This window comes from Ammodytes marinus, assembly GCF_949987685.1.
Source record: "Ammodytes marinus genome assembly, chromosome: 3".
Lineage (NCBI taxonomy): Eukaryota > Metazoa > Chordata > Actinopteri > Uranoscopiformes > Ammodytidae > Ammodytes > Ammodytes marinus.
In genome coordinates, this window is record NC_137232.1 from 23,454,750 (window position 1) to 23,481,460 (window position 26,711).

The 26,711-nt window shown below is 41.2% G+C and overlaps 2 protein-coding genes across 4 annotated transcripts in view; both read right to left on the minus strand.

The window, feature by feature from the left end:
* The window catches only part of sik2b (salt-inducible kinase 2b), a 54,853-nt gene extending 47,014 nt beyond the window's left edge, over positions 1-7,839 (minus strand). For both annotated transcript variants that reach the window (XM_080025031.1, XM_080025032.1), the window contains exons 1-2: positions 7,348-7,839; positions 3,918-4,034 (exon numbers count right to left, since the gene is read on the minus strand). In XM_080025031.1, the coding sequence (XP_079881157.1) occupies positions 3,918-4,034; positions 7,348-7,485 (255 nt within the window). In that variant the 5' untranslated portion in view covers positions 7,486-7,839. The remainder of the gene's footprint in view (positions 1-3,917; positions 4,035-7,347) is intronic.
* Positions 7,840-8,722: 883 nt separating this feature from the next.
* On the minus strand, positions 8,723-19,799 carry laynb (layilin b). 2 transcript variants are annotated; one of them, XM_080054132.1, is made up of 7 exons: positions 19,488-19,799; positions 18,191-18,497; positions 16,817-16,974; positions 15,381-15,425; positions 12,963-13,040; positions 12,681-12,798; positions 8,723-10,640 (listed from the first exon to the last, which is right to left on the minus strand). In XM_080054132.1, exons 1-7 carry the CDS (start codon positions 19,558-19,560, stop codon positions 10,346-10,348), a joined length of 1,074 nt encoding a protein of 357 aa, XP_079910258.1. In that variant the 5' UTR covers positions 19,561-19,799; the 3' UTR covers positions 8,723-10,345. The 2 variants fall into 2 exon arrangements, with proteins under 2 accessions (XP_079910258.1, XP_079910259.1); XM_080054133.1 differs by lacking the exon at positions 15,381-15,425.
* Positions 19,800-26,711: the final 6,912 nt, after the last annotated feature.

The following is a 26,711-nucleotide window of genomic DNA, read 5'->3' on the forward strand; positions in this document are numbered from 1 at the left end:
AAGAAGAAGAAGAAGAAGAAGAAGAAGAAGAAGAAGAAGAAGAAGAAGAAGAAGAAGAAGAAGAAGAAGAGAAGAAGAAGAAGAAGAAGAAGAAGAAGAAGAAGAAGAAGAAGAAGAAGAAGAAGAAGAAGAAGAAGAAGAAGAAGAAGAAGAAGAAGAAGAAGAAGAAGAAGAAGAAGAAGAAGAAGAGAAGAAGAAGAAGAAGAAGAGAAGAAGAAGAAGAAGAAGAAGAAGAAGAAGAAGAAGAAGAAGAAGAAGAAGAAGAAGAAGAAGAAGAAGAAGAAGAAGAAGAAGAAGAAGAAGAAGAAGAAGAAGAAGAAGAAGAAGAAGAAGAAGAAGAAGAAGAAGAAGAAGAAGAAGAAGAAGAAGAAGAAGAAGAAGAAGAAGAAGAAGAAGAAGAAGAAGAAGAAGAAGAAGAAGAAGAAGAAGAAGAAGAAGAAGAAGAAGAAGAAGAAGAAGAAGAAGAAGAAGAAGAAGAAGAAGAAGAAGAAGAAGAAGAAGAAGAAGAAGAAGAAGAAGAAGAAGAAGAAGAAGAAGAAGAAGAAGAAGAAGAAGAAGAAGAAGAAGAAGAAGAAGAAGAAGAAGAAGAAGAAGAAGAAGAAGAAGAAGAAGAAGAAGAAGAAGAAGAAGAAGAAGAAGAAGAAGAAGAAGAAGAAGAAGAAGAAGAAGAAGAAGAAGAAGAAGAAGAAGAAGAAGAAGAAGAAGAAGAAGAAGAAGAAGAAGAAGAAGAAGAAGAAGAAGAAGAAGAAGAAGAAGAAGAAGAAGAAGAAGAAGAAGAAGAAGAAGAAGAAGAAGAAGAAGAAGAAGAAGAAGAAGAAGAAGAAGAAGAAGAAGAAGAAGAAGAAGAAGAAGAAGAAGAAGAAGAAGAAGAAGAAGAAGAAGAAGACATGCAGATCTGGAGTGGGGGCCACTGTTGGGAGATCTTTGTGTCCTTGTGTACCTTCATAAGCTGGGGCTTCCCCTTGGGGACACAAGGCCAACTCCAGTTTATGACACTGGAAAGGAAATTACTAATTGACCTGAACTGATTGGATAGATGGGCCATTGGAAATAATGATACACACCAAAATAACACAGCAGATTTGTTTTGAAGTGCCATAAGTTGTTTTTTATCTGTTCTTTTCATTTCAACCTGTGTATAAAAATTAACAACCTGGCACCTGTCATACAAAAAAAAACAAATAAAGAGATTTTGATTAAAAAAAATAACACAGCAGAGAGCTGGCATAGTGCCACATTGTTGTGTAATGATAATGAACATTCATTTACTTTCCCCTAAACAAACTAACAGGACTCAAAGGCTTATGTAATACAAGTGAATCGCCCAAATTGTTCAGTTACTGGCAGTTGGGTCATATTGTGCCATCTCAGTTAAAATAGGTGAAACAGTTTCCCCCCTTCAGCTAGTTAATGTGGCAACAAAAGTACAACAACCAGAACAAATCATTATAGAAAATAAGCTTTGAGACTTGTAAACATTTATGGGAACTTCCCCTGCACACCTGGACATGCATAGGACTATATACAAAGTGGCTGAGACAGCACGAAAGACATGACATTTATTGGATTTATTTAAATTTTGTTTTAGCACACCTCATGGTACTAATAGTGAGAGTGGGCAACTTACCTAGTCCTCAGATACCATGTATCTTTAACATGTTTCAGGGAGTCACTTTTCTTAAAGAGGACCTATTATACTACTTTTCTGGTCTTAATTTCTTGTTTTACACTGCTATAGAGCAACCTGACACGAATCACATCACAAAAAACTATGTAGATTTTCGGGAAGCTCTTTCTCTTATTTTGGCGATCCAGCACGTCCTGTCAACACTTGAGTGTGTGTGCTTCGGCAATCTCCGCTCCCTCCGCCTGTGCATCGGCCATCTCCGCTACCCTCCCCCCCCTCCTGCAAACCCCACTCCGTTGTGATTGGTTACCTTCCTTCCGGAACACTTTCAGTGGCGGGAAGCGCGAGCATGGACCTATAAGGGCGCGAGGCAGACGCGAGGCAGACGCGAACAGGGAAGTGACAGCATTACCATACATGGAAACATCCGCGTGGTGACTTCACAAAGTTACATGCGACGTCACAAAGTTACAAAGGGTAGACCACTTTGAAGACGTGACTTCTCGACTGGCTAGAATAGTGTTTAGTGCTCGGCACAGACACCCCAGATGGTCAGCAGGGAATACGTCGAAATGCATGTAAGTCATTATTTGATAATTTAGTATGGTTAAGCATGACTATGAATCATCATAACAACGTTTATAGGTCATAAAAGTCAAAAAGCATCATAGGTCCTCTTTAAGTATCAAAAACTTTCTGGTGGTAATTGTTGTCCTGCCTCAGAAATAAAGTTCAAGATACAATGAAATCTTCGCCAAAAAGGAAAAAATAGATTTTCCAATGCAGATCAGGTGTGCTTTGAGTGTTGTTAGCCAAATCATTGTGCAACCCTTTGTCCCAATATTCACATTTTTAAGGTTTCATCTAGCCACTGACAACAATTGGTCGGTGGTTCTTTAATCTTTAACGAGCAATGAATCCACTCTGGCCTGAATGAAACGTTTTACAAGTGCAAAAAGCTGATTGACAGATCCATATCTGATTTTAAAAACACAGCCTAAACATAGCCTGACACTGCAGTATAAGTCCGATCGAATGTTCCCCCCCCCCCCCCCCCAAAGTATAATATATCTTCGACTACTCACATTATTGAGTTGAATCCTACCAGCAGCAGCACTTACACGGTGCAGAACACACAGCCGCTGGGTGTCAGTCAGTCATTAACTATGCTCTCGTATCTTAAAACGATCCAGCGGTGGCAGGTTCTGCTAGGCGGCAGTTGTTTGCCAATGCATTAGAAAATGACCTGGATCGAGCTTCAACACACCGACTGCTGAAGAACCCGGAGAGAAGATCAACAAGGAGCAGCGGCGAGTTCTGCTCCGAGAAACCAATTTGTTCACAGATTAGCCAGAGGCACGGCTAAATCTGGGCGCCCTCAACAGATGTTACGGCGCGTTATATTATCACCCCTTCCCTTCCGAGAGGCAGGCTTTGAGCGGGAGCCAGTTTCACAAAGATGTGCTTTGACTATGGCTTAGATTTAACTTAAAAAGTCAGATAGGTGACTAAATTCAACTATTGCAAAAGAAAAGCGCTAGTTCTTAACTTTTTGAAGTTGGACTACTTGTCATTGAATTATAGGTAAACAAATACTATTTTAAACTACAAAATCATGGCTGACAAAGCAGCCGTGTCAAACCGCTCAGCTTCATTCACTTTCAGAAAACTCTATCCCTTGTTGTTGCTCGCTACATAGCATTGTTAATAAAAAGAACAAATAAAAAATCATAGGGGTGCTTGCGTTGTAGTGGTTAGAGCCCCAGCAGCTTACACACAAATTAGTCTGTGGATGAATTCAAGCTCATGCAAGACATTTCAGATTTTACAAAATGTTGCTATCTTTTTATAAATATGTCAAGGTGGGTGTATTTATAAAAGGAGAAGTATTAAAAAAAACAAAAAAAACATCAGTGCTAAAATGACAGACTGCTTGAAGTTGCGATGGGATGGAAAAGTTTGAGCGAACAAGATAGAAATAAATCTCCTGAACATCTCTTGTCGAGCAAGAGGCAAACTAAGATGCCAAAAACACTGGTTGCAGTGGAAGAAAAACAAATTAAACTATATCGTCACACAAAATTACAATATGGGGACTAGCGTCTTACAAAGATAATTCCATTAGAGATATGAAACACACACAAGGGGCCCGAATAAAATCACAATGTCTTGTAGTCAGTGAAAGCAGGAGGATGACCGTCTAAAAGCATTTTGTCAAACATAATGCATGCTAGGCAATAAATATATGTTGTACTCCTGTAGGTAGCAGGTCCTGAAGCTAGAGACTCACCTGGTACAGTTTAATGATGTGTGTGTGGTCCAGCATCTTCATGATCTGAACTTCCCTGTAGACCTTCTCCAGGTTGATGGCATCCAGTTGGGTCTTGTCGATGATCTTAATGGCCACCTGCAGAAAGACAGAGCATTAATAATGCAGCTGCCAGTCGTTAAAAACAAATGACAAACCATATAGTACAGACGGCAAATTAATATTTTTCCCAAGACAGCACCTTCTTTATCTCTTTTCTGTTGTGAGAGCCGAGAAACCTTTTTCTGAGACAAGATAAATTCTTCAATACAGGGTACGTACATGAGTAAATCGCACACTCAAAAAACTTCAACACTCTTGGCTTTGATCAATGTTGTCCGGTAGGTAGCAAGGCAACATTAACATCTCTCCTTCAGACAGTCTCATAAACAACATTTCATCAGTGTGATCCGAAGTGTCCTAGTGTCTGTGAGCCAAGCTGGAGCTGTAAACAACAAAAGATCCCAGCTTCCTTCTGGACACATCGCGCCACTGTTGGAAAACAGGGCTGCTTCAACGGTAGCAATGTAAAGGACTTGCTTTGGTGTGGGGGGTGGGTGTGGGCGTGGGTATGTTGCTTCAGGTGGCAGGGAGACTCGAGCTGAAACCCATTCATTGAATAGATTACCTGATCAAACAGAAGAGGATCTTCATCTGATTTTATTGCTGAATTAATTAAGTCTATTTTTTATCCAAAATGTCAACAAAAAGCTTTTCAAATTAAAATATTTGACGGTTCTCCTTGTATTACTTTGTTTTCAGTCAGACAGAACAAGCTGTCTGAATAAGGTCGACAGGCATTTGGACTTTGACCGTACTTTTCCAAAAATTATTAATAAAAAAAACATTTAGAAACTACAGTAACAATGAGAATAATCATTATCTGCAGCCCTGGGTGATGTAAAAAAACAGGATCCTGGAATGCAGGTTCAAGTAATAAATCAATGGGTTTTAAGGTTTGTCGGATGACAAAACACTCACGTGACAGAGGATTTTCCTCTGGAAACCAATCACAGCAAACATCATTTTACCCTCTATCTTGACGGCCATCAGATAAATGGGCAGAATCACCTTGTTCACTTTGCAAACTATTTCACCAGGAATGTGCCACTGCATGTTATTTGACTGGCTATCGCAGTGCGTTTCCAGCTTACGCCACATTGTTTCGCTGCAAATGTTGAGCAAGGCCTGCTGCGTCCATGCAGTGGTATCATTGAAATAAATAAGGGCCCTGCGGTTTAAATGTCAGTCATGGCAAAGCCTTGGTTTTGATCTTAGAGTTAAGTCTGACACCCAACACCCATTTTGATACTTTTTGGTATTTGTAGTTAGCACTAAGAGATGTGTAGTATTTGGTGTTTCTATGCTACTAAAACTCTACATTATCCTCTCCCTACGCTGCGCACTACAGACAGGTAAGAAATTTGGCGTTACATCTTATGAAGAAATCCTAATCTTTTAATGGCACTCCTGCTACAGGTGGAGACCTCTAGGGCATACAATTTGAAATCGGTGGCAGTACAGAGGGATTACAAGCAACTACTATACGCATGTAAATATCTGAGCTGACTGATTACATTGTCAACAACACTAACACACACAACATGAAACTTTTTTTGTGAACTGTGCTACTGCAACAAGGTCATTTGAGGACAATGACTTACAGGGGAATTTAGCTTATAAATGCACAAAGTCATGGGGAGCAGAAAGGCAGGACAATCGCTATACCAGAGATGGTTAAAGGCACGCACCTACTGGGCTGACACACAGGACCACATGGGATGCTGCATTATCTACATAATGGGATGAATGGGTCAGTAGGGTTAAGCAGGGGCCATGAATAGAAAAAGTTGGTTATCCAATATATACACACACACCCCTATTTAGGATTATGGACACATCATATCTGCTGTTGCATGTGTCATTAAACTCTGGGTTTTCATTACCACACACACAAACAGACACACGCTCCAGTCTAGCGTCTCTTTCGCACTGGCAAATCCTCAAGGCAGATGGCATCACATAAAGTTGATAGCCTGCCTCTCCAGCTGACCTTGGCCACTCTAACAAATAGCCCGGCTCTGGCCTGACCCAAGCAGCCGCAGTGGTTCTCTACAGAACAACCACCAGTGTATGGTAACCTCTACGTTGTGTGGCATTTGGCTGAAACTATAACCTGCTGCATTCACGCAGCCGTTAGTGTTACCTGGCTAGACTAAAGCGTGGCCACTTCACAGGCCTAAATTAATAGATTTACCACAATAAGGGTCCAAAAGGGGCCATTTTATCTGCCCTGTTATTCATTAAGCCCACCAAGGGCCTTGTCTGGATGGATGACGTAAATCTTTGTTTTTCTGTGCACCCTGATTGCTCACGTGCAAGGGCAAACAGTTGGGAGGCTCTCGGGGAGCAAAGATCAAAGTGTACAAGTGTGCTTTCTTTCACAAGTCTCCTGGCCTATTTTTTTCTATCGCTCCCTCTGTCTCACGCAACACAGCTCCCCTCACACACGGACTATTAGAAACACTTTAGTCAAATCCCTGTGCGTCTCCTTCATTACAATAGAAAGTCGTGGCACTCAGTGGCTCGGGTCAAGAAAGGCCTCTCTGTTCAGAGCTGACGTAGCTGTGCAACTATTAGTAAAACGCAGACAAATCCAAGCCCTGTCCCTTCACACTGCATTGCCTTTGAGTGTGCAGTGTTTGTGATATCAAAAGCCCCCTCCGACCCAAGTGAAGACCCCGGAGCAGTGTCAGTGGATTGCTGCCTGCATGCATGCGTGAAGATCACTTTGCTTTCCAATTACACAACTCTCTTCAGTTGACATATCCCGCTCCTTACAAAGCACAAGTGACCACCAAATCACATCATTATTTGGATTACATAATGGGACCACCGACCCATGCTGCACAGCACATCATGCCCCACATACATCAACCGGGATGTTTACACCACCAGCCAGCCAGACTCTTTAAGTTGCTCAGCCTACACCATGGCGTTGTCTGGGTCATTACCAAAAAGCAGTATACAGGTGTATTAGGATGCTGGTCTGGCATAGGATCGAAAGCATGCGTGTTTACAGTTTGTGTTTCCCAGCAGCACTTGGTGGTCAAACCTCTTACTGGCAGTGATGTCGGCAGATGAGAGGGGGTGAACGTGCAGCCACAGGCGTTGCTCCTGTACCTGCAGGACTCGAGACACACCAGCTGTTGCTGGCGCTGGAGAAGCCCAGTGGGTCGACAGTTACCTGATCCAACTTTCTGTATGTGCACGATGTGGAAGGCATTTCGGTAGGCCTATGTGCTGCAAATGTCTGGGGTGTCAACCAGTCCATAAAAGTTATGTAACTAAACTCAGCCTAACAGTAGCACAAGTTAGCTTTCAGGCAAACATAGTTCACCGACACACTCACCTCGGTCTTGGTTATGCGGTGTCGGGCCAGCTTCACGACAGCGAAATTGCCCTTTCCTAAAGTGCGCTCGATGTCGTAAAAGCCCACTCGGACCGGACCCCGGATCAGCGGTTTTTGGACAGTGTCAGCCATGACCATGCTGTTCTGACTGGGACTGTTTGTGGAAGAGTGGGAGGTAGCCAGACGAGCGGGGACACACACGGGGGGCTCACACGGGCTCGCTCGGGGAAGCTACAGAAAAAGACGAAAGGAAAACAAACCGCCCGTAGCCGCCACGGCCACCGCCGTCACCAGCGTCGCTTGTGCCGCCGACGCCGCTCGAAGCGTGTCCATTAAAAATAGACAAAGTTGATTTTCTATGTTGCCCTGCCAGCTTGAACACCAATGTGGCGACACCGACACTCTCCCCGTCAGCGCGGCGATACGAAGCAGGCCATTTGCTGTTCCTGGGGTGGCTGTCACACCACGTTCTCCAATACAAAAGAGCTATAACATTTCAGCCTGAGGTGCCTCTATCAGCCAGAGAGCGCACGAGTTGACTTGCAAAGAGGCATCATGTTCTCCGGTTGACGTGCATTGACGTCAGAGCCATGGGGGTATTTGTACAGGGGGCGGGGCCACGGAGCCGCTCCACACTTCAGTGCCAATTGGTTGCCAAGACAACCAGACCCACCTCTTACGTCAACCGGTAAAATTGCCATTCTGAAATGTGTTTGCTCGCCTGCCCTCCTTGATTGCACGCATAGGTAACTTTGAAGTCCTTGCCCTGCAGGTGTTAAATAAGCCCTTTGTCAGCTGCGAGTGAAAAATGCAAGCGAGAAGGGATCAATAAATTCACTCTAAATCAGCCTGAAAGGGCCCCCCTTTTATTTGCCCATTGTAATATAATCTGTAAGAATGAATGAGGGAAAAATTAATTAAATCAAATAAAAATGTAAGGAAATAATAACAAATGTAGGCCTATAAAAACATTCCACACATTTTCCAATTTTAGTCAAGTAATCAAGAAAAATGTGCCATGGACATAACAAATCCCACATAGGCTATTGTGAAAGGCCTTAGCCTACATGTAACATGCAGGACCTCATGTGAAACCAGACATTTTATCAGCCACAAAGACACTTTGGTCAGCTACATAACAGCACCATCTGTTGGCAAAAATAGACAATTGAAGCAAGGCAACACATTTCCTTTGGAACTAGGCCTAGGCTACTGGTTTTAGTAGAGTATAGCCTAGTATTTGTAGCCTGACTACTAAAAAATGTATTCACATCTACTGTAACAAAGACACTCCCCAACCAAAATACACATACATTTCAATACACCCATATTATCAATAAATTAAAAGTGCAGCCACAGTTTCTTGTAACCACGCTTTATTTGACACCCAAAACTCACGTCATGTTTGTGATACAGCACACACTCACACACGCAGCAGTTGTTCTTTCTAGCTCATGCAGTGACAGTCCTAACACAGAACAGTGGATTAGTCAGCGGGCGGGCAGGCAGAGCAGTGCTCCGAAGGCCTCCGCTGTCACGCATAGACTTCCTGAATGTAAGAGTTCCAGATGTGCTTTTGGCATTTCCTGTCTAACATTCTCCAAGAACACACTCAGCCGCTCCTTACTGGGCTTGCCACATTTTTCCAAGACACCGACCCAACAGCCCACTCAGTACACACTCAGGAAAAACCCAGGAATTTTCTGTTCAGTAATGTAGATCCATGGTTATTTTACACATTTACAAGGAAGGCATATACTTGTTCACACAAACACAGATGTATGAATGAATCCATGACATACTCCAAACTGGTCACTCCTAAAAAGGTCAGTGGCAGGGTGGAGTTTCTCACACAGTCAGGTGGAGTCAGGAAAGCCCAGAGGTTTGAGGTTTGCTGGGGTCAGCAGAGTTCTGTCACCATGTTTCCTCATGTACTGTCCTCTTCCCTGACATCAGAGTCCAATCAGGAAACCTTTCACAGGACCAACACCACTCTGCCTTCAGAGAGAGGGTCAGAATAGTCCCAGAATAGGAAAACTTCACTGCTGTGTGGGTGTCCTTGTGTCTCATATTGAAAAAACTCAGCTGAGTGGGTTAATTTGGGATTTTTAAAAACATGAGTAGCCTAACCTTGCGTGAGTCCTCAAAAAGCGTACAATTATTCCCAGGGTGGAATGTGCAATCCACCAAGCCAAATATTGCAGGACTGTTGCACCACTAAACTGACCTGACTCATGTCTGCTTATGCCAGTTCATTAATGCCTCCATGAAAAAAATAACAAACCCTTTAGTGTTGTTGTGGAGTTATGTAATTTGTCAGTATAAAAATTATATAGTACTATGTGTTGTTTCAAATATATTATCGGATGGACTGCCATGACATTTAGAACACACATTCTTGTTACCCTCTGGATAATAATAACTTTGTTGATCCCCAAACCTTCTTATCTATATAATGTTATGGTATTTAACCTGCAAAACTAATGGCACTCCCATCAGCCTTAGCTCGCTGTACTTTGTGTTTAATGCTAATTAGCTAATGTTAGCATACTAACATACTCAACTAAGATGTTGTATACCATATACAAGCTGGCACCGCTGTAGACTCTAGTTTTAAAAATATAATGTTTTATATAAAATACCTATTACTCCAAAGTAATGGGACTGAATCCAAAGGTACGCCATTCTCAGACAGAACACTTGATCAACAATTCCTCTGAGAGCTCTTGGAAGGTTTAGGGAAGTTAGTAGCTAGATATATGGAGTCACAGTGGGCAAAACCTTGGGAAACCCTGCTTTAAGCATGAATCTGACTTTTAAGGCAGGATGCAGCACTAGAGATACATACAGGAGACGGATCTATGTTCAGGATACGCAGCCATGCGATTAGAAATCCTGCACCACAGTTTCTACAGGAGGAAAGGGATAGAGAACACTGTCTTCCCAAAGTCTAGTCTGGGTCATATTTGTTTGACCAGATGCAGAAGCAGCAACAGTGTTACCCATATATCTCATTTTCCACCCAACCGGCTCTGCAGGTCTCATAGATGTCATTGGTCACAAAGCCACTCTCCCGCTCCGCGCACGATACATTCTCGTACTCATCGCACTGGGACTCCTGGAAAGGAGCACCAAAGTATTTTGCCATGATGTCGACTGGCATGCTGCCGTCCAGTTGAGGCAGTTTGGTAATGTCACTAAAGGCATAAGGTCCTTGAACGGGGCAAAGAGAAGCTGTTGTCGACATCCACGGTTTTGATCTCCCGGGGTAGCTCTCTGTTTCTGTCTTCCTCCTGAATATGAGAGAAAAGGCGCAATAGGATCATTGCACACATGGCTTGGAGGGAAACCTACAACTTTAAAAGCCACATATAGTATGGTAGAATAAAGACATTTGAAATGACGATACTTGTTTCTAACAACAAATCACAAAGAACAAATACACAAGAGGTCAATAAGTTATAGAGTATGTATCCTTAGTTATTGGTGCTCACAATGGCCAAAACGGAGTCAATACTTGGAGATGAGCCACATTGATATGCACCATATTGATGAATAAATATTCCATTAATGCCCCAGATATATTCACTCATTCAGCAAAGAAGACCACCATCACTTCTAAAATGCTTCTTAATATGGCATTGCATTACTCTGCATCGAGAAACACTGTAGGGGAGAACGGGGGAATGTGAGCCATCGGGTAATGTGAGACACCCCCTGTATCTAGGCAATGGAACACATTTTTGGTCCGGTGAGATATATGTTTTCAAGCCCCTCTCATTTCCCCTTGGCCATGTGGTAAATGGACTTGTATAGCGCTGTATCTCCGTTTATCACAGACTCAAAGCACTTTACATTGTTTTTGTACACATTCACCCAGTCACACACACATTCATACACCGATAGCAGCAGCTACCACGCAGGGTAGGCTTAGCACTAGGGTGCTAAGCTAACTAAGCTAACTATCGGGAGCAATTCGGGGTTCAGTGTCTTGCCCAGGGACACTTCGACATGTGGCGGGGAGACGGGGGATCGAACCTCTGACCCTGCACACCAGAGGCGAACTCCCTACCCACTTCGCCACTGCCGCCCCAAGAAAGACGGGACCTCATGGTGATGTTGTAAGCATGTTTTTTCACAAAAATTTATTTTTTGCATGTAAAAGTAAATGTTCTTGCTGTCAACTTAATCGATTGTTGTGCCAAAGCAAATTGATTCAGGTAGAACAACTTCTATTATACATGTTTATGAACTACCAACATATGAAACCATGTGATGATGATAACTGAAGATTAGCCTGATTTGCTGAGAGAGGTAGGTTTTTTCTCAAATTGTGGCAGTGGGGTAAAGTGAGACAAATGCTGTGGGGTAAAGTGAGACAGTGTCTGTGCCCTCTTTTAATGAATCCATTAAATTTGAGGTAGCGAGGAGACTAGTTTGAATAAGACAAAAGACAATGTGGGCTGGAGGTGGGGGTTGATGATTGAAGGGGTGTCAGCAAGGGTATGGTTTGGCACGTATGTATGTTTGGGACAGGAGAGTGACCTTTAACACCAATAGACTCTAAGTAATATGTCTTTATTCAATGAATGATCCTAATAAAACAAATGCAGAAAAATATTAATCAAAGACTCAAAAGATGGAAAATGACAGCTGGGTCTAGTCCTGTGTTCTGAGTCCCAGGCTATTCTAGCTGGTTCTGATTGTTCATTGCTCTGACCCCCAGACACTAGCTGGCTCTAAAGGTCCTGTGTTCTGACCCTTTGACTGTGTTTTAATCTAACTGGTTCTATCTGTCATTTGAATGTTAATTATTGAATATGATATATATAATATAATATTTGATCAGAGTTACTTTCAAGTGTTTAGAAAATGTTTTTCTTAATTGTCCAAACCCCATGATTCTGTTACTCGTCCGACATTAGTTTTGGAATATTTGGTTTACAAGCTAGCTGTTTGTAATTGTAATTGTTACAACATTTGTTGTTATGGTAGTTTCAGAGTGGAAAAAGTAAGTGGATCAGTTTACCCCCTTGATTTCTCTGGTCTGCCTCAGTTTACCCCACAACTGGGGCAAACTGAGACACAAGACATCTTTTTTTAAACAATCATATTTTCACTGCATTTGTCATGAATAAATTCTGCTAATGCCCTTTTCTATGAAACATCATGAATTAATGGGAAATGTGTAAATTTGACTGATAAATCATTTTAGCTCGCTAAGAGGAGAGCAAATGTAAAAAGTGTCTCACATTACCTCGTTCTCCCCTATTTATAATTAAAGTACAACAGATGATTTTTTTTTTTCAAAACAAATGTATTTCTGCTTTTACCTCTTAGAATGCTGTTTGTAGCAGAGGAACCCAGCAGCTGCAAACAGCAGCAGCAGTAGGACAGGAATAGTTGCATAAAGGATGTATGCAACATGCAGGCTGTTGTCTGAGAGAGACACTGCAAAGAAGAAGAAAATTACTCTTTTCAGATGACTGTGGAATACGACCTTTATTTTGGAATAGTTTAAACATTAAGTTTTTAGTAGTTTTCCCTAAAACATAAAGGGTCATTAACTCTATGGTGTAAAAAATAAAATATTGATTGTTATTCTCTCCTCTCACCAGATGACTCGGGTAGTCCTATTTTTATCCTCTTGTCACTTTCTGTAGTTGCCAAAACATTCGGCCCCAGAGATGGAACTGAAGTGATCAGAGAAAAACAAATGAACATCACCAGGTGAATGAGACAAGAAAAACAAAAGACACATGACATTCTTTATCCAAACCTTGCATATTTGAAGTAATGTCCACTAAAACAAACAATAAATGAAACACATGACAACAAGATTAGAAATATAGGGGAGAGTGGCCTAAGTTGTGCATTTTGGAAGTTGTGCCACCCCTTGTTTCTAGAAAACCGTGGAAGAAATTGGAAATGTGACCACATATTTAAGAAGAGCCATCCATTTGACTCATCCTGTAAAGAAGGGAGACACAAGGAATAAGATATAAGCACATTTAAGCTAAAAAAACTGTGTTTTGCCTTTCAAAGTAAAATTTCCATGATCAAGGTTTTTTGATTATTGTGTCTGAACAATTATAGACAAGTTTGAAAACATTTGACACATGTTTTAGTGCTTTGGTATGCTACATTTTGAGTCTATACAGTTAGCACGATGTCAGCCCTAAATTGCTGCATCATGCTTATTATCCAAATTTCTGGGATTGGGGTGATTTGTGCCAAAGGGCCTGGGTGAGTTATAAGTAAGTAAGTAAGTAAAATGTATTTATAAAAGCACATTTATGACAGTTTGCACTGTCCAAAGTGCTGTATATAGTGCATTCAGTAGGTAAACAATGAAGGTAAAATAACAATAACCAAAATAAAAGACGTAAAGCCCATACATCCACATAAACACAGATAGTAGTGCAGAGGTAAGATAGTTAATGGGGAGGAAACACCAGGGTGTACATATGGGTTTTGAGCCTTGATTTAAAGGCAGAAATGTAGGGGAATCACATTTGTCAGGTGGCAGTTGGTTCCACAAGCACGGAGCAACTAGTGCAAAGTACATTTCTGAGAGTTGTGCCAGTGGCATGGCTGTATACGCTGGTCACCAAAAGAAAGTGATTGTCTACAGTAGCTCAGAAGAGAGTGACATCTCAATTCCACTTAACGACACCACTGATGAGAGTTCAGATGGCCAGAAAGATGATGATGGTGACTTTGTCATTGTGAGCTTTGCAGGTAAAACCATTAGATCTGCTAGGCCTTGTTTAAGAAAATTGTCCTTCAATCTTTGTCAACTATTTACTTTATTTACTTTAAATATACCTTAAATAAGTGATTGTCTAATGGATTTGTCTTGCATTACAGTTTATGAGATATATATCAATGGCACAATTCACCCCATGGTATTCTCTCCAACCGCACAACTTAAACCACACCGGGGGCAAGTTGTGCATCAAGACAACTTTTTTTCCGAAAGCTATATTTCTTCAACATTTTATTCCAGATCCAAAGTTTTTATTGCCAGGGATGCACAACACCCTGAAATATATGTACATATTTGAGTTGGAGACTTTACTGTCAAGGCCTTACTTTAAAGGTCCCATATTATGCTAAATGCACTTTTTAAATGTGTTCCAACATATCCATGCGTCCACGGTGTGCCTAGAGACTGCCAAAATATAAAAAAAAATAACAATCTCTCCTTTTCTCACTCTACCCTTTTCTGAAACCCCCACCCCTCCCCCTCAATATACTACAGTCAGAATTCTCCCCTTTTCTGACCTCACAAACTGGAAAGCCAGAAGCTTCCACTGTGCAGCCCACACCCCTATTTCTTATTGGTCCACGGCCCTGACAGACAGAGGGCGAGGCGTATCTGGCTTCGCTTCCGGACAGGGGGCGGGGGGAGCTCAAAGATTGTATATGTACGAGGGGAGCTGCAGCTCTTTTTAAAAAATAGGCCATTGTGAGATTAGCTGAACATCAGCATAGTACAATAAATTATCTGAAAGTTTTTTTCAGCAAACAATTAAAGAAAAACGTATTAGGGACCACTAAGACCATATAATATGGTGTATAATAGTACCGAAAAGTGTATAATATGGGAGCTTTAAAGTCACTTTGAGTGAAAAGTTGCACAACTTAGGCCACTCTCCCCTACTGTATATATAGTGCTATGTGTAATAAATTCTATGTATTGTGACTCATAGTTTGAATTCGTTTTTTTAAGATTTACTTTGTGGTAGATAACGTAATTCTTGCATTTCTGTGCAACATTTCTTCACTGCAGACCTGCTGATTACACAAAGTAAACACATCTTAATGCATTTTGAACTCCAGAACTCTTCATTTACACCATAGGACATTAAAGTGAGTAAGTGATAAAAAAGTAGTGATCAGGTGGCTTAGTCTGCCTTTTTCTTGATCTAAGCGTAAACACATCTGCAGTCACTTGTCATCTGTATGCCACGGAGAACTCAGGCATACATGGAGCAGTGTGTGTTTGGTAAGCCAAGTGCATGTTGTACCTGTGTGTGCTGTGTTCCCTTCCTCTGTAAATACTGGAACTTTTTCTGCAAAGGACAGAAAAAATATAAAGTTAACATCTTTCAGATATTAGACCACATATAAATATGTAATCAATGTTGCTTCACCCAGCTTCATAAAGGCGCATATTCAAAACAAAAACAAAAAATAGAATGAAAATTACAGATAAAAAAAACAGGATTGGCGGAAGTCCAATAAATCCACCAAAAAAAGAAGCCCAGAAAATGTTTAAGAGAGGTACACTAATTAAACAAAAGCATATGCTTACTGCTATTATGGTTGTACAGTATATGACCACCCAAGTGTGGTCATAGATTCAGATAAGGGATGTTTCATGTAAGGGACTTTACAGAGATTTATACACAAACAAGTAAACCAGTAGGTTAAAAATATATATAGCTAAGCTAACATATCAGGAATACCTTGAACCCAGGGAGATACATCTTTACCATTTACCAGGGAGCAAAGCCAGTGGCGGAGTTTCGGCCACCCCATTGGCCACTGTTACGACCCTGGGCCGTATCTTCCTGGTTCTGTGCTGTTTTCCTTTTGTTTTCCTTTTGTTTGGTGTGGGAGTGAGACCTCTTGTGTGTGAGTGAGCTTTTCTTCAGCTGCAGGTGCGGGTGGTTGCCTCCTAAGTGGCGGAAGGTGATGATTGGCCCACTATCAACCTCCGGGCAGTATAAGGCTCCGCCAGATTCACGCAGGGGAAGGCTTGGTTGACAGCAGCAGCACCCGCTCACGATTCCCCGAACCACGCTTATCATTCTTTGTTATGTGTTAGTTTGTTGTGTTATGATGGTGTGTCCGTAGGGGTGAGTCGTCTTTTCTTTTACAGTTTGTCTTTTGTTTTCTTTAACGTTTAGATTAGGGATCACTTTTTGTTTTGCTTCAGTATAGGTTTTGACGTTAACTCACCCCGAAGATTTATGTTGCCTGTGGTCATTATTTCTCACTTCCAATAAATTAAGATCTTACTTTAGAAACGTTGTTGTGTGGTGGTTTGGGGATCGGGGAGTGGGATTGTAGCATTTGTGTTATGCCTCTGGGTTCTCCTAGACCGGGGCATAACAGCCACCCCAAGCGCCACATGTGGAAAAATGCGGAACCTTTCTTACACCGCTAGTACACTGTCAGACCTTTTAGCCGCACGTACACATCATGTATTTGAATTTAACAGCTCAAGCCTGAATGCCTGTTACTACCATGGTTACTACAGACCTGACGCTTTGCTGCAAAGCGTGACGGTAATCCAAGCCACCAACAATAAAAGCAGTTGAAAGCAGTGGCCACAGATGAGTGATGCTCTTTTTAAGGGTAAAGTTCAGATTTGTGTGGATTCAAGAACCGAAAGGTCCCAGTAGGCTACAGTAGGGCTAGATACCACCGAACCCTGTCTGTGATCTGCTTGGCTCACCTTTTGGATATTTGCAGACAAAGTTGTTCTTGGAGTTGCAGTTGTCATCATTCCACTGGAACAGGAAATGACCATCTTCGTCGGGTGGCACAGAGGGCTGGTGGTACAGAACTGCACACATTTCAGAGCCACAAGATGGCTCATCCCAATGCCAGTTCCTACAGCAGAGCAGATACACAGGGTTTAAACCATTCAAATCACATTAAAGCGGATACGAGTAACATTTAAATATCTTTTAAACAACCTCATGTTTCCTCTGATAATCATAAATTACCTTTAACAGCAAACGAGACCATCAGTGCAAAGAAAGACGTTTTTATATAGTTTTTATTACTGCTTTTGGTCTGGTCGCACACCCAGTCCGATTTTCGGTTCGCTCGTGCAGGCTCTATGGTCACATATCCGTATTGGTTGCAGATTTCAGTGTGGCGCTGCAACGCGATTTGAGAAGCCTATCCCTCCAGGTGAGGGAAGGGGAGCGGGAGCCTTGTTTGAGACAGTTATTTGTCGTCATAAATGACTGATAACGGGGCTGAACCATCAAAGAAAAAAAAGAGAATGCAATGAAGAAAAGCGAAAAGGGAGAGTGAGTGATAGGCGGGCGGGAGGACGTTGCCAAGCAACGTGTATACAATTTCACGAGAGCGAAACTAGACTGCTAAATGAATGAGCGGTTGGTACTAACACAAAGTTTGCTTTGCTTCACCATCATCAGATAACCATTATCTGAAATAGTCATTATTTACATTAACAACACAAACACATTACCTCATCGTGATCCATAGTCTACTAACTGCCGTCTCTCATTCATTCGCTTTCTGTGAGGACACAGCTCCGTGAGAGAGAGAGTAGTTAGGTGACGCTGCTGAATCAACTCATTGCAAGCAGGTGTGTGTACTGACTGGCATTAGTTGATGCAGTGTCAAAACCACTCTCACGGAGCCGAAAAGAGTCCTCACACTTTCAACACACGAACATGCACTATATTGCGCCCTTCTCAGTCCACGCTCACGCGCCTGGCACGAGCATTTGCGACAGCGGGCGTCGTAAAAATACTACCGCTTTTGTCCAAAGGGGACGCCAACGTGCCATCTTACTCGTAGTGCCTTTAAAGGAGGACTAGTTACATTAATATATAAAAAAATCATACAATTTTGAATTACACATTCCCAAATACTGGCAAAAGGGGCTGCAGAAATTACATCCCTCCCACACAAGCATCAAGTCACAACTGACTGTGGCATTTTTCCACATATATTCACTTTTTTAGTGTGCTGCTGCATCCCCATAAGATCCTTCTGAGCATTTCCACTGATGCAGCTGAAACATTCCTTCATAAAAGAGTGATGAAATGTTTGAACAATGTGAAAATACCTGAACTTGGCCTTGCTTCCATCCAGCCAATAGTACTGGGAGGGGCAACCTGGACTGGTGGTCCCCGTTCTGTGACGCTGTGAGCTGCGGCGGAGTCCGATCCAGAAGTCTCCATCTCCGGCCCGCAGCTGTTGTATGAAGCGCTCCATCAGCCGCTGCTCACTTTCCGTTTCGATGCTGAGCAAGTTGCCTCCATCCATCCGGCAGGCCCGCGCCGCCTCGTCAAAGGTCAGCCTCCGCCTGCTGTCTTGGATGTAGGAGACCTTGTAGCATGGGAGCTCTGTGCCACGCCGACAGATCCTTTGGCCTGGAAAACACAGTCAGCATCAAGGGAGATAAGAAGAAGATTTAAGGTGTATTGTTTTGCTGTCTAAAGACTTCCTGTGAAAGTACAACTGACAAATTCTAAACCAGAATTCTTGGGTTGCATTACTTTGCCAAAGTCTTCCCACATTTTCCTGCAATGTGGGTAGAGTAAAATTAAAGTACAAAACATATATTTTTAAGGGCTTAGAATTTATTATTTTTTTCCTCTGGCTCTTGTGCCAATCAAAATAGTTTTGATGCAGTGGTGCACTGTGACAGACATGTGATATATTTTAGTCTGAACAACATGTAGCCTACATTAAAGTGGCACTGAAGAGGCACCAAGTAGGTTGAATGTTTGCTGAAGTTGATCAACTATGTTTTTTTCACACTGGATCTTGGTTGTCGATAGGCATGCACTGTGCATGTGTGTTTTTTTGGGTCATATATAGTAGGCCTAGTGATGAAAAGCAGTAAAATAATTACCAATTGCAGACATCATATCTCTATTATATTGCTTATGACATTTCTATTGTTACCAGAAATAATTGAAAAAAATAGAGCCATTATGTAGCTTTTGGGCATAGACTAGTGCATTTTTTAATGGTCAAATACACAAATACTGCCTTGTCATTATAGTAGTGAGCCTATTCTTACTACCAGTAAAGTTATTAAAATGTTGCCACCTTCCGACTTCAAATCAAATCTGATTCGATTCGCAAACACTCATCAATCCATGTTAATTTTCCACCACATCACGCGCGTCCTGCTGCTGTTTACCACTATGAAAACAAACGGACTTTGTGAGCCTTTGGCTTCTTCGTGGTAGTCCTGGTGGCAACACTGTTACCCTAAATCACCAAGAAAACACACACAATTTGCCCTACTCCATTACTGCAAAGGAACGTTATTTGGGAAAGAAAAAACACACGTTGTTACCGTCTCAGCAGAGTTATTTAACCGATGAAGTTTTTGCTCGTGAGTTGCTTACCATTTATTTTAGAAACGGATCCAGGGTGGAACAAAAAAGCGATAACGGTGCCCAACAGCTTCATCAAATCCATCTCTACATGTTCACCCGAGTGTGCCGCACGACTTCTTTTCCAAATCAAGAATGAACAAGTTTATTAGGGAGACGAACTTCCCCGTGATAAAAACAGAGCAGTGATAGAGGCAGCAGTCTGTCCAGTCAAAAGTGGGTCGATGAAGGCGTGCATATGGCGTCTGGCTGAAGGAGGGGGGAATCAAGAGTGAGTTTCAGTCCAAGATTTTTGCTTTAAAAAGACAAAGACTTGGTTGCCTGTCAGTGTCTCTTCTACATCCAGATGTCAACTCAGAGCCAACCACTGGAATATGGATTTGTGCGTTAGTGCAGTCACTGTGCCCCCGTTTACTAAATGAGTAAAATTCCAAGTTTCCCCACGTAATTATAATGGAATGAATAGCCGTCTTTGTGCTTATACACTATGTATCATGCTCCCCATATTAAAATAAGAGACAGGCATCTCACATTCTTATTCCACACACACACACACACACACACACACACACACACACACGCACACACACACACACACACACACACACACAAACACACACACACACGCACGCACGCACACACACACACACACACACACACACACACACACACACACACACACACACACACACACACACACACACACACACACACACACACACACACACACACACACACAAATACAGAGTTTGAGTGCTGTCTGGTGAAAAATTGCTCAGTGGTGAAAATTAAGTGATAAAACAGAAACAGGCTCGGGCCTCACTAACAGCAGAACCCGCGTCGTTCTCTGAATGTCATCCCCCTCTCTGCCCAATTTCATCTCTGTCGCTCCCAACTGTCTAATAAAAGCAAAAATGCCAAACAATATTTAAAAAGAAAATAATACAGAAACAGAGACAAATTTGGTGACCCCAGAAACTTAAATGCTGCATGTAACAGTAAAAGTAAGCTAAGACTTTTCTTTTTCTGGTGAACGTGCTGTTTTGGTGTGATGTGACGTTTGTTGGCGAACACACGTCTGATGTGGCTAGTGATGATGAGTCCCACAATTTCAAACAAAGGACAACAACAAAAAGAGTAAAAGTTTAAAGCAAGCGTATAGACTAGTCACTAAGCATTTAAAAGAAAGTAGACTGTGAAAAACACAGCGCAAAGAGAAGTCACAGCAAGGACAAAAAGCGCAGATAGGGAGAGATAAAGAGGAAGAGTGTGGGTGACAGGGAGAGAGAGAGAGAGAGAGAGAGACACACACACACACACACACACACACACACACACACACACACACACACACACACACCATGGAACAGGAAAACAGGCAGAGGAGGAAGAGGAAATTAGTGTTTTTTCAGAACCATACTTCCTGTTCTTTGCTTTGGGTTGGTTTCAAGGCATTTTCAGAGGTTGGTTTCCAGAAAATTAATGATTGTGAAAGTCTGGAGCAGCTGTGTGAGTTGCGCAAAACACTAATAAACCATTTTACACTCATTAATCTAGCAAATATTCAAAACCGGACAACCCCTCCCCCCTACCAAACACTGAAAAGCTTGCAGGTAAAATTAGTGGCCTGCATGGTTATGGTTTAATGAAAGTACTGCTGTTTTTGTTTGATGTCATCCATACTGGTACATCTTGTACTGTAACACAGTGCAAACAATACATGATGAGGTTTAAATCTGGATTATTTTATGTTACAAAACACAAAGTGACACACACAGATCTCCCTTCATCCTTCTGTTTATCCTCTTGTGTTTTACTGATTTCTAACAGAATCCGTCAACAGATGACCTTGGAAGATGAGTAATAAACACCAGTTCCTCTCCGTGGAGAGCCTGGAGAGGACAGACAATCACAGGCTGTTTTTCTCTTTGAATGTCTGTTGCCTAACTGCCTGGCTCTCTCCCTGTTAACACAAGTGTGTCCGTCATGTGGGAGTCTTGTCATCCGACTGATCCTCTGGATGCTTGTCACGTGTGGCCTGGAATGATTTTTCCTGGTTTTGGTCTTTCAAAGGCCTTGCAAGTTCAATTGATTACCGCTCGGTCATGTGATTAATGGTCGTGACCGTGTGCTACAAAAATGGCCTCTGTTGAGCTTTTCTTATATCGACAGTGTGTTTATTGTTGGTGAGACATTTCTGGTGCCAAATAGGAATTCACCACAGATCATTTCCCAGAAGGAATTTTATGTTGGACTGTGTATACGGATGTCGCATATGAATTGATTTGTATTATGGAGTATTCTGCACCAAATAGTGTCTACCACTAATTGGTTAACAAGACACTAGACTGCTACAACAACAACTAGGAATGGCCAATAACAAATCAGATTAACATCGACCTAGATTTTCAATGTGGAAATTGAATTACTATAAACAAAAACAATAAAGGAATGATCAACATGTAAGTATTAAACTTATAGAGAGAAAAAGTATTGGTATTTTTCTGGGAACTAAGTACACAATGACTGTCTGTCTCTGTGCTGTCGGTTCATTGAGGAGGAAGTTGTGTCTCTTGGCTTGTGAATCACGAGTTTATTGGACACAGACAACAAGGCATTTGAGCTCTGTCTAATTTTGGCCAGCAGATGACACCAAACTACACATGAAACAAGGCTGAGCTGCAGCTTTCCTATTCGCTTCTGAAATGAGTTGTAATGTCCAGTGACACAAGTGGTGGAAAGTAACTAAGTCCATATACTCAAGTACTGTACTTACATATAATTAAGGGGTTTAAAATGTTTAAAGGTACCTTACTTCACACACATTACAAAGAAAGAGGAAATCAAGGACATCTTGTTGGGGCTCTTTGTTCTGTTTCAAATTGTACTTCTGAAGAGACATTTCCCTTCTCAACTCTCAGATGTTTTCTGAGATGTTTTCTGAGAGAGAGAGAGAGAGAGAGAGAGAGAGAGAGAGAGAGGGAAAGCGCGAGAGAGAGAGAGAGCTGATAGGCTTAATCAACTTTGTGTCAACTCGTTTGGCGATAGCTTAAATGTAACTTGAATTCATTTGTATGAAAAGGTTACGCAAGAAAACTAAACTAAACTAAAATTGCTACTTTCATATGAATTAGCCACAACAGCTACAACAATAAAAAGCCACAGCTGTTGATAATATTGTATGAGTTGCAGAGGACTTTCTGATTAACTACCTTTAACTTGATACTTTCAGTACATTAATACAGCCTAGCATTTTTACAAGGATCTTCCATCGAATGACAGTATTCACAGCACAAGCAGTTTAAACTTGCCCTTCAATATTTCATATGGTTTAAGAATATAACAACATTATTCCATAAAAGATCAATATATTTAGCTTTGGGGTTGCAACTGGTTTCCAACCGATTTACTACTTGGTTATTTGTCTATGTGATATGATATGGTCCTTAGCTACACTCATGATTATGATGCTTCACTGTACATGCCCACAGAGTACAGTACCGTCTCCTCACAAGCTTCCCAGCCTATCCTCTTTCTCTCAAAACTAAATCTGTGTCCTGCCCTGGGACTTGTTTTCATTGTTTTCTATTGTGTTTGTATGTCAGAGACCATTGGCGCTCTTGGTGAAAGGAGCCAGCAGAGATTTACACTAATCATGACTGACATAATTGACATTAACCTCCCTATACAATTTCTATCATTTTCTATTCCATTCCATTAACAATATACTTTATGAATGTAGACACCCTGTGTCATTATGATTCTCTTTTATTCTCTCTTCAACAAAATCCCGTAACTCTCCTGTGATGCATCCCCAAAATGTCAGGCCTGTTTTCAGGCAATGGATGGACAATGGATATTTTGGCCAAAATAATAACACTTTCTCATTAAGGATCACTCACGCCTTCCAGTTATAAATAGAAATTGTGGAAATTTGAAATAGACAGTTTTCACCGGTATGCTCCTTTAAAAAATGTTATACATGCTATAAACTATGTGGTTTAAAAATGTACAACATTATTGAATCTATGGGTCTTTTATGGTTTGTCCTGAGCCATCTAAGGAGAAGTGAGCGTCAATTTCCAGGTATCCCCATAAAGACCTTATCTCTGACCCTGCGGCCAGAGGGATTACAGGAAAATGAAACGCAAAATGGGATTAGAGTGCAGAAGAATGGCAGACAAATATCCAAACAGGTGTTGTAAAGTCCTCGGACCCAGGACTGCAGAGATTGGGAAAGAGTGACTCATCTGTGGATAGTGTGACAAATGTCTTCTCTCACCATGGGCATTTTGTCAAAAAAACAACAACAACAAAAAAAGAAACTGACGCTCCTTTTCATTCTGAGGAACAATGGGGCATCTCAGTTGAGCAGTAATAGTCATGGCCTATAGCTATAGAGGCTACCTGCAAAGCATGTCACATTGACACAATAAAGGAGAGATTTTGACAAGGTATGTCCTGTTTGGCTGAGTTCCTCATAGCTTGTGGCAAATATGATCACGTTTCCTGCAGACAAGGTGTTTCATTCTCAGCATATTAATCATTAAGACAACACAGATACACACGCACACACACACACACACACACACACACACACACACACACACACACACACACACACACACACACACACACACACACACACACACACACACACACACACACACACACACACACAAATTAATGTTATATTTCTTGATTTTGAGAATGAAGAGTTTCTGTGTTTTTGTAATTTACAATCATATGAAAAAGTTTGGGAACCCCTCTCAGCCGGCATTATAATTGACTCTGCTTTCACAAAAAATATATATAAAAGTGGTATGTCTTTAATTTACCAGGAACAGCTAAGTACTGGGATGTTTTCCAAACAAAGATTTTTTTAAAAGCAGTATTTGGTTGTATGAAATAAAATAAAATGTGAAAAACTGGCTGTGCAAAAATATGGGTACCCTTGTGGTTTTGTTGATTTTAATGCCTGTAACAGCATGTAAAACTGATGAATTTAAACACAAAGTTGGTTGGATTATGTTGTTAAGCCTTGAACCTCATAGAAATGTCTGTTTAATCATGAGAAAATGTATTTTAGGTGCCTAAATGCAAGTTGCACTTCTCTTTGACTCTCTGCTGAAGTGAGACAGAATGGGATCATCAAAACTGCTCCCAAAAGATCTTAAAAACAAAGATTATTCATTATCATGGTTTAGGGGAAGGCTACAAGAAGCTTTCCCAAAGGTTTCAATTGTCCATTTCTACTGTAAGGAACGTTGTCAGGGAATGGAAGGACACAGGCACAGTTGCAGTTAAACCCAGGTCTAGCAGACCAAGAAAGGTACAAGAGCGGCATATGCGGCGGATTGTGAGAATGGTTGCACACAACCCAAAGATCACCTCCAAAGACCTGCAAGAACATCTGGCTGCAGATTGTGTATCTGTACATGGTTCAACAAATCAGTGCAATTTGCACCAAAACATCTGTATGGCCAGGTGATGAGAAGGAAGCCCTTTCTGCGCCCACGCCACAGATACAGTTGCATGGAGTATGCAAAAGCTCATTTAGACAAGCCAGATTCATATTGGAAGAAAATGCTTTGGACTGATGAGACAAAAATTAAGTTATTTGGTCTTTAAAAAAAGCAGATGTTTTTGTGCAAATTGCGCTGAATTGTTGAACGATGTACAGATACACAATCTGCAGCCAGATGTTCTTGCAGGTCTTTGGAGGTGATCTGTGGGTTGTGTGCAACCATTCTCACAATCCTCCACCTATGCCGCTCCTGTTTTTTTCTTGGTCTGCCATGCCTGGGTTTAACTGCCACTGTGCCTGTGTCCTTCCATTTCCTGACAACGTTCCCTACAGTCGAAATTGACAATTGAAACCTTTGGGAAAGCTTCTTGTAGCCTTCCCCTAAACCATGACAATGAACAATCTTTGTTTTTCAGATCTTTTGGGAGCTGTTTTGATGATCCCATTCTGTCTCACTTCAGCAGAAAGTCAAAGAGAAGTGCAACTTGCATTTAGGCACCTAAAATACATTTTCTCATGATTAAACAGACATGTCTATGAGGTTCAAGACTTAACAACATAATCCAACCAACTTTGTGTTTAAATTCATCAGTTTTACATGCTGTTACAGGCATTAAAATCAACAAAACCACAAGGGTACCCACATTTTTGCACAGCCAGTTTTTCACATTTTATTTTATTTCATACAACCAAATACTGCTTTTCAAAAAATCTTTGTTTGGAAAACATCCCAGTACTTAGCTGTTCCTGGTAAATTAAAGACATACCACTTTTATATTTTTTTTGTGAAAGCAGAGTCAATTATAATGCCGGCTGAGAGGGGTTCCCAAACTTTTTCATATGACTGTATCTGTAAATACAGTATCTTATTGATGAATTCACAGAGTTATCAACACAATGTCATCATAATTGTCATATGAAATACATTTTTTCTGCATCCTCTTTTCGAGCATTGTTCTACTGAAAGGATTCAACTCCAGTGTGCTGGAGATTCTGCAGATTTTCCCAGAATTTGGGAAAATGTATCTGAAATGTGGATGCAATTTGTTTATGGAGTTATTTTGTTGACAGTTCTAAAATGCAGTTTTAACCCCTCAATATTACAACACGTTTATATAAGCAATTTAACAATAATTTGCCTCAGCAGGACCAGCCAAAAGTTCTTCAATATTCATATTCAATGTGGGGAAACCTGAAACAGCAACTGCAGTTATCCTGAGGGATCCATGTCAGTTACAGTAATCTTCTTGATTGAGATCTGACAGTGATATAAGATATAAGTGTTTGTGTGCTTTTGTGTATACATACAGGTCTATAATTAGCTGATGGGAGGGCTTTGGAGTCAGACCTCTGGTGGTTTAAGGTGTCTTGCTACTGTCTAACTCTATAAAAGCCACACCGCGAGCCTACTTTTGTGACACATGGTCAGGTACCAGCTAAGGTAAGACCTTCATCAGGTTTGTTTGTGACAGGTGTCTCTTTTTTAAATTCTGTGATTTTTTAAATTTTTTTAGGGATTATTATGTATTTGTGAAATGTTTAAACATCCACAGAATCAGTTTGGCAAAATGTCAATTGTCTTTACATAATTTTTTTGTTAATTTGATCTGACTCTTTTAAAAATCTTACTTAAGCGGTATTTTTTTAAATTTTTTTCCCTAATTGCAATTTCAGGACTGATCAGTTTGACCGAGCCTCCTTCAGAGAGC

What these genes read in the sequence shown, in the direction of transcription:
- laynb (XM_080054132.1), bottom strand. Translation starts at nt 19,560, where the DNA reads ATGGATTTGATGAAGCTGTTGGGCACCGTTATCGCTTTTTTGTTCCAC. An exon ending in GGAAGCAAGGCCAAGTTCAG is followed by an intron (nt 16,975 to 18,190) that starts GTATTTTCACAT and finishes GCTCTGCTGTAG; the next exon opens with GAACTGGCATTGGGATGAGC. An exon ending in TACAAACAGCATTCTAAGAG is followed by an intron (nt 10,641 to 12,680) that starts GTAAAAGCAGAA and finishes TCTCATATTCAG; the next exon opens with GAGGAAGACAGAAACAGAGA.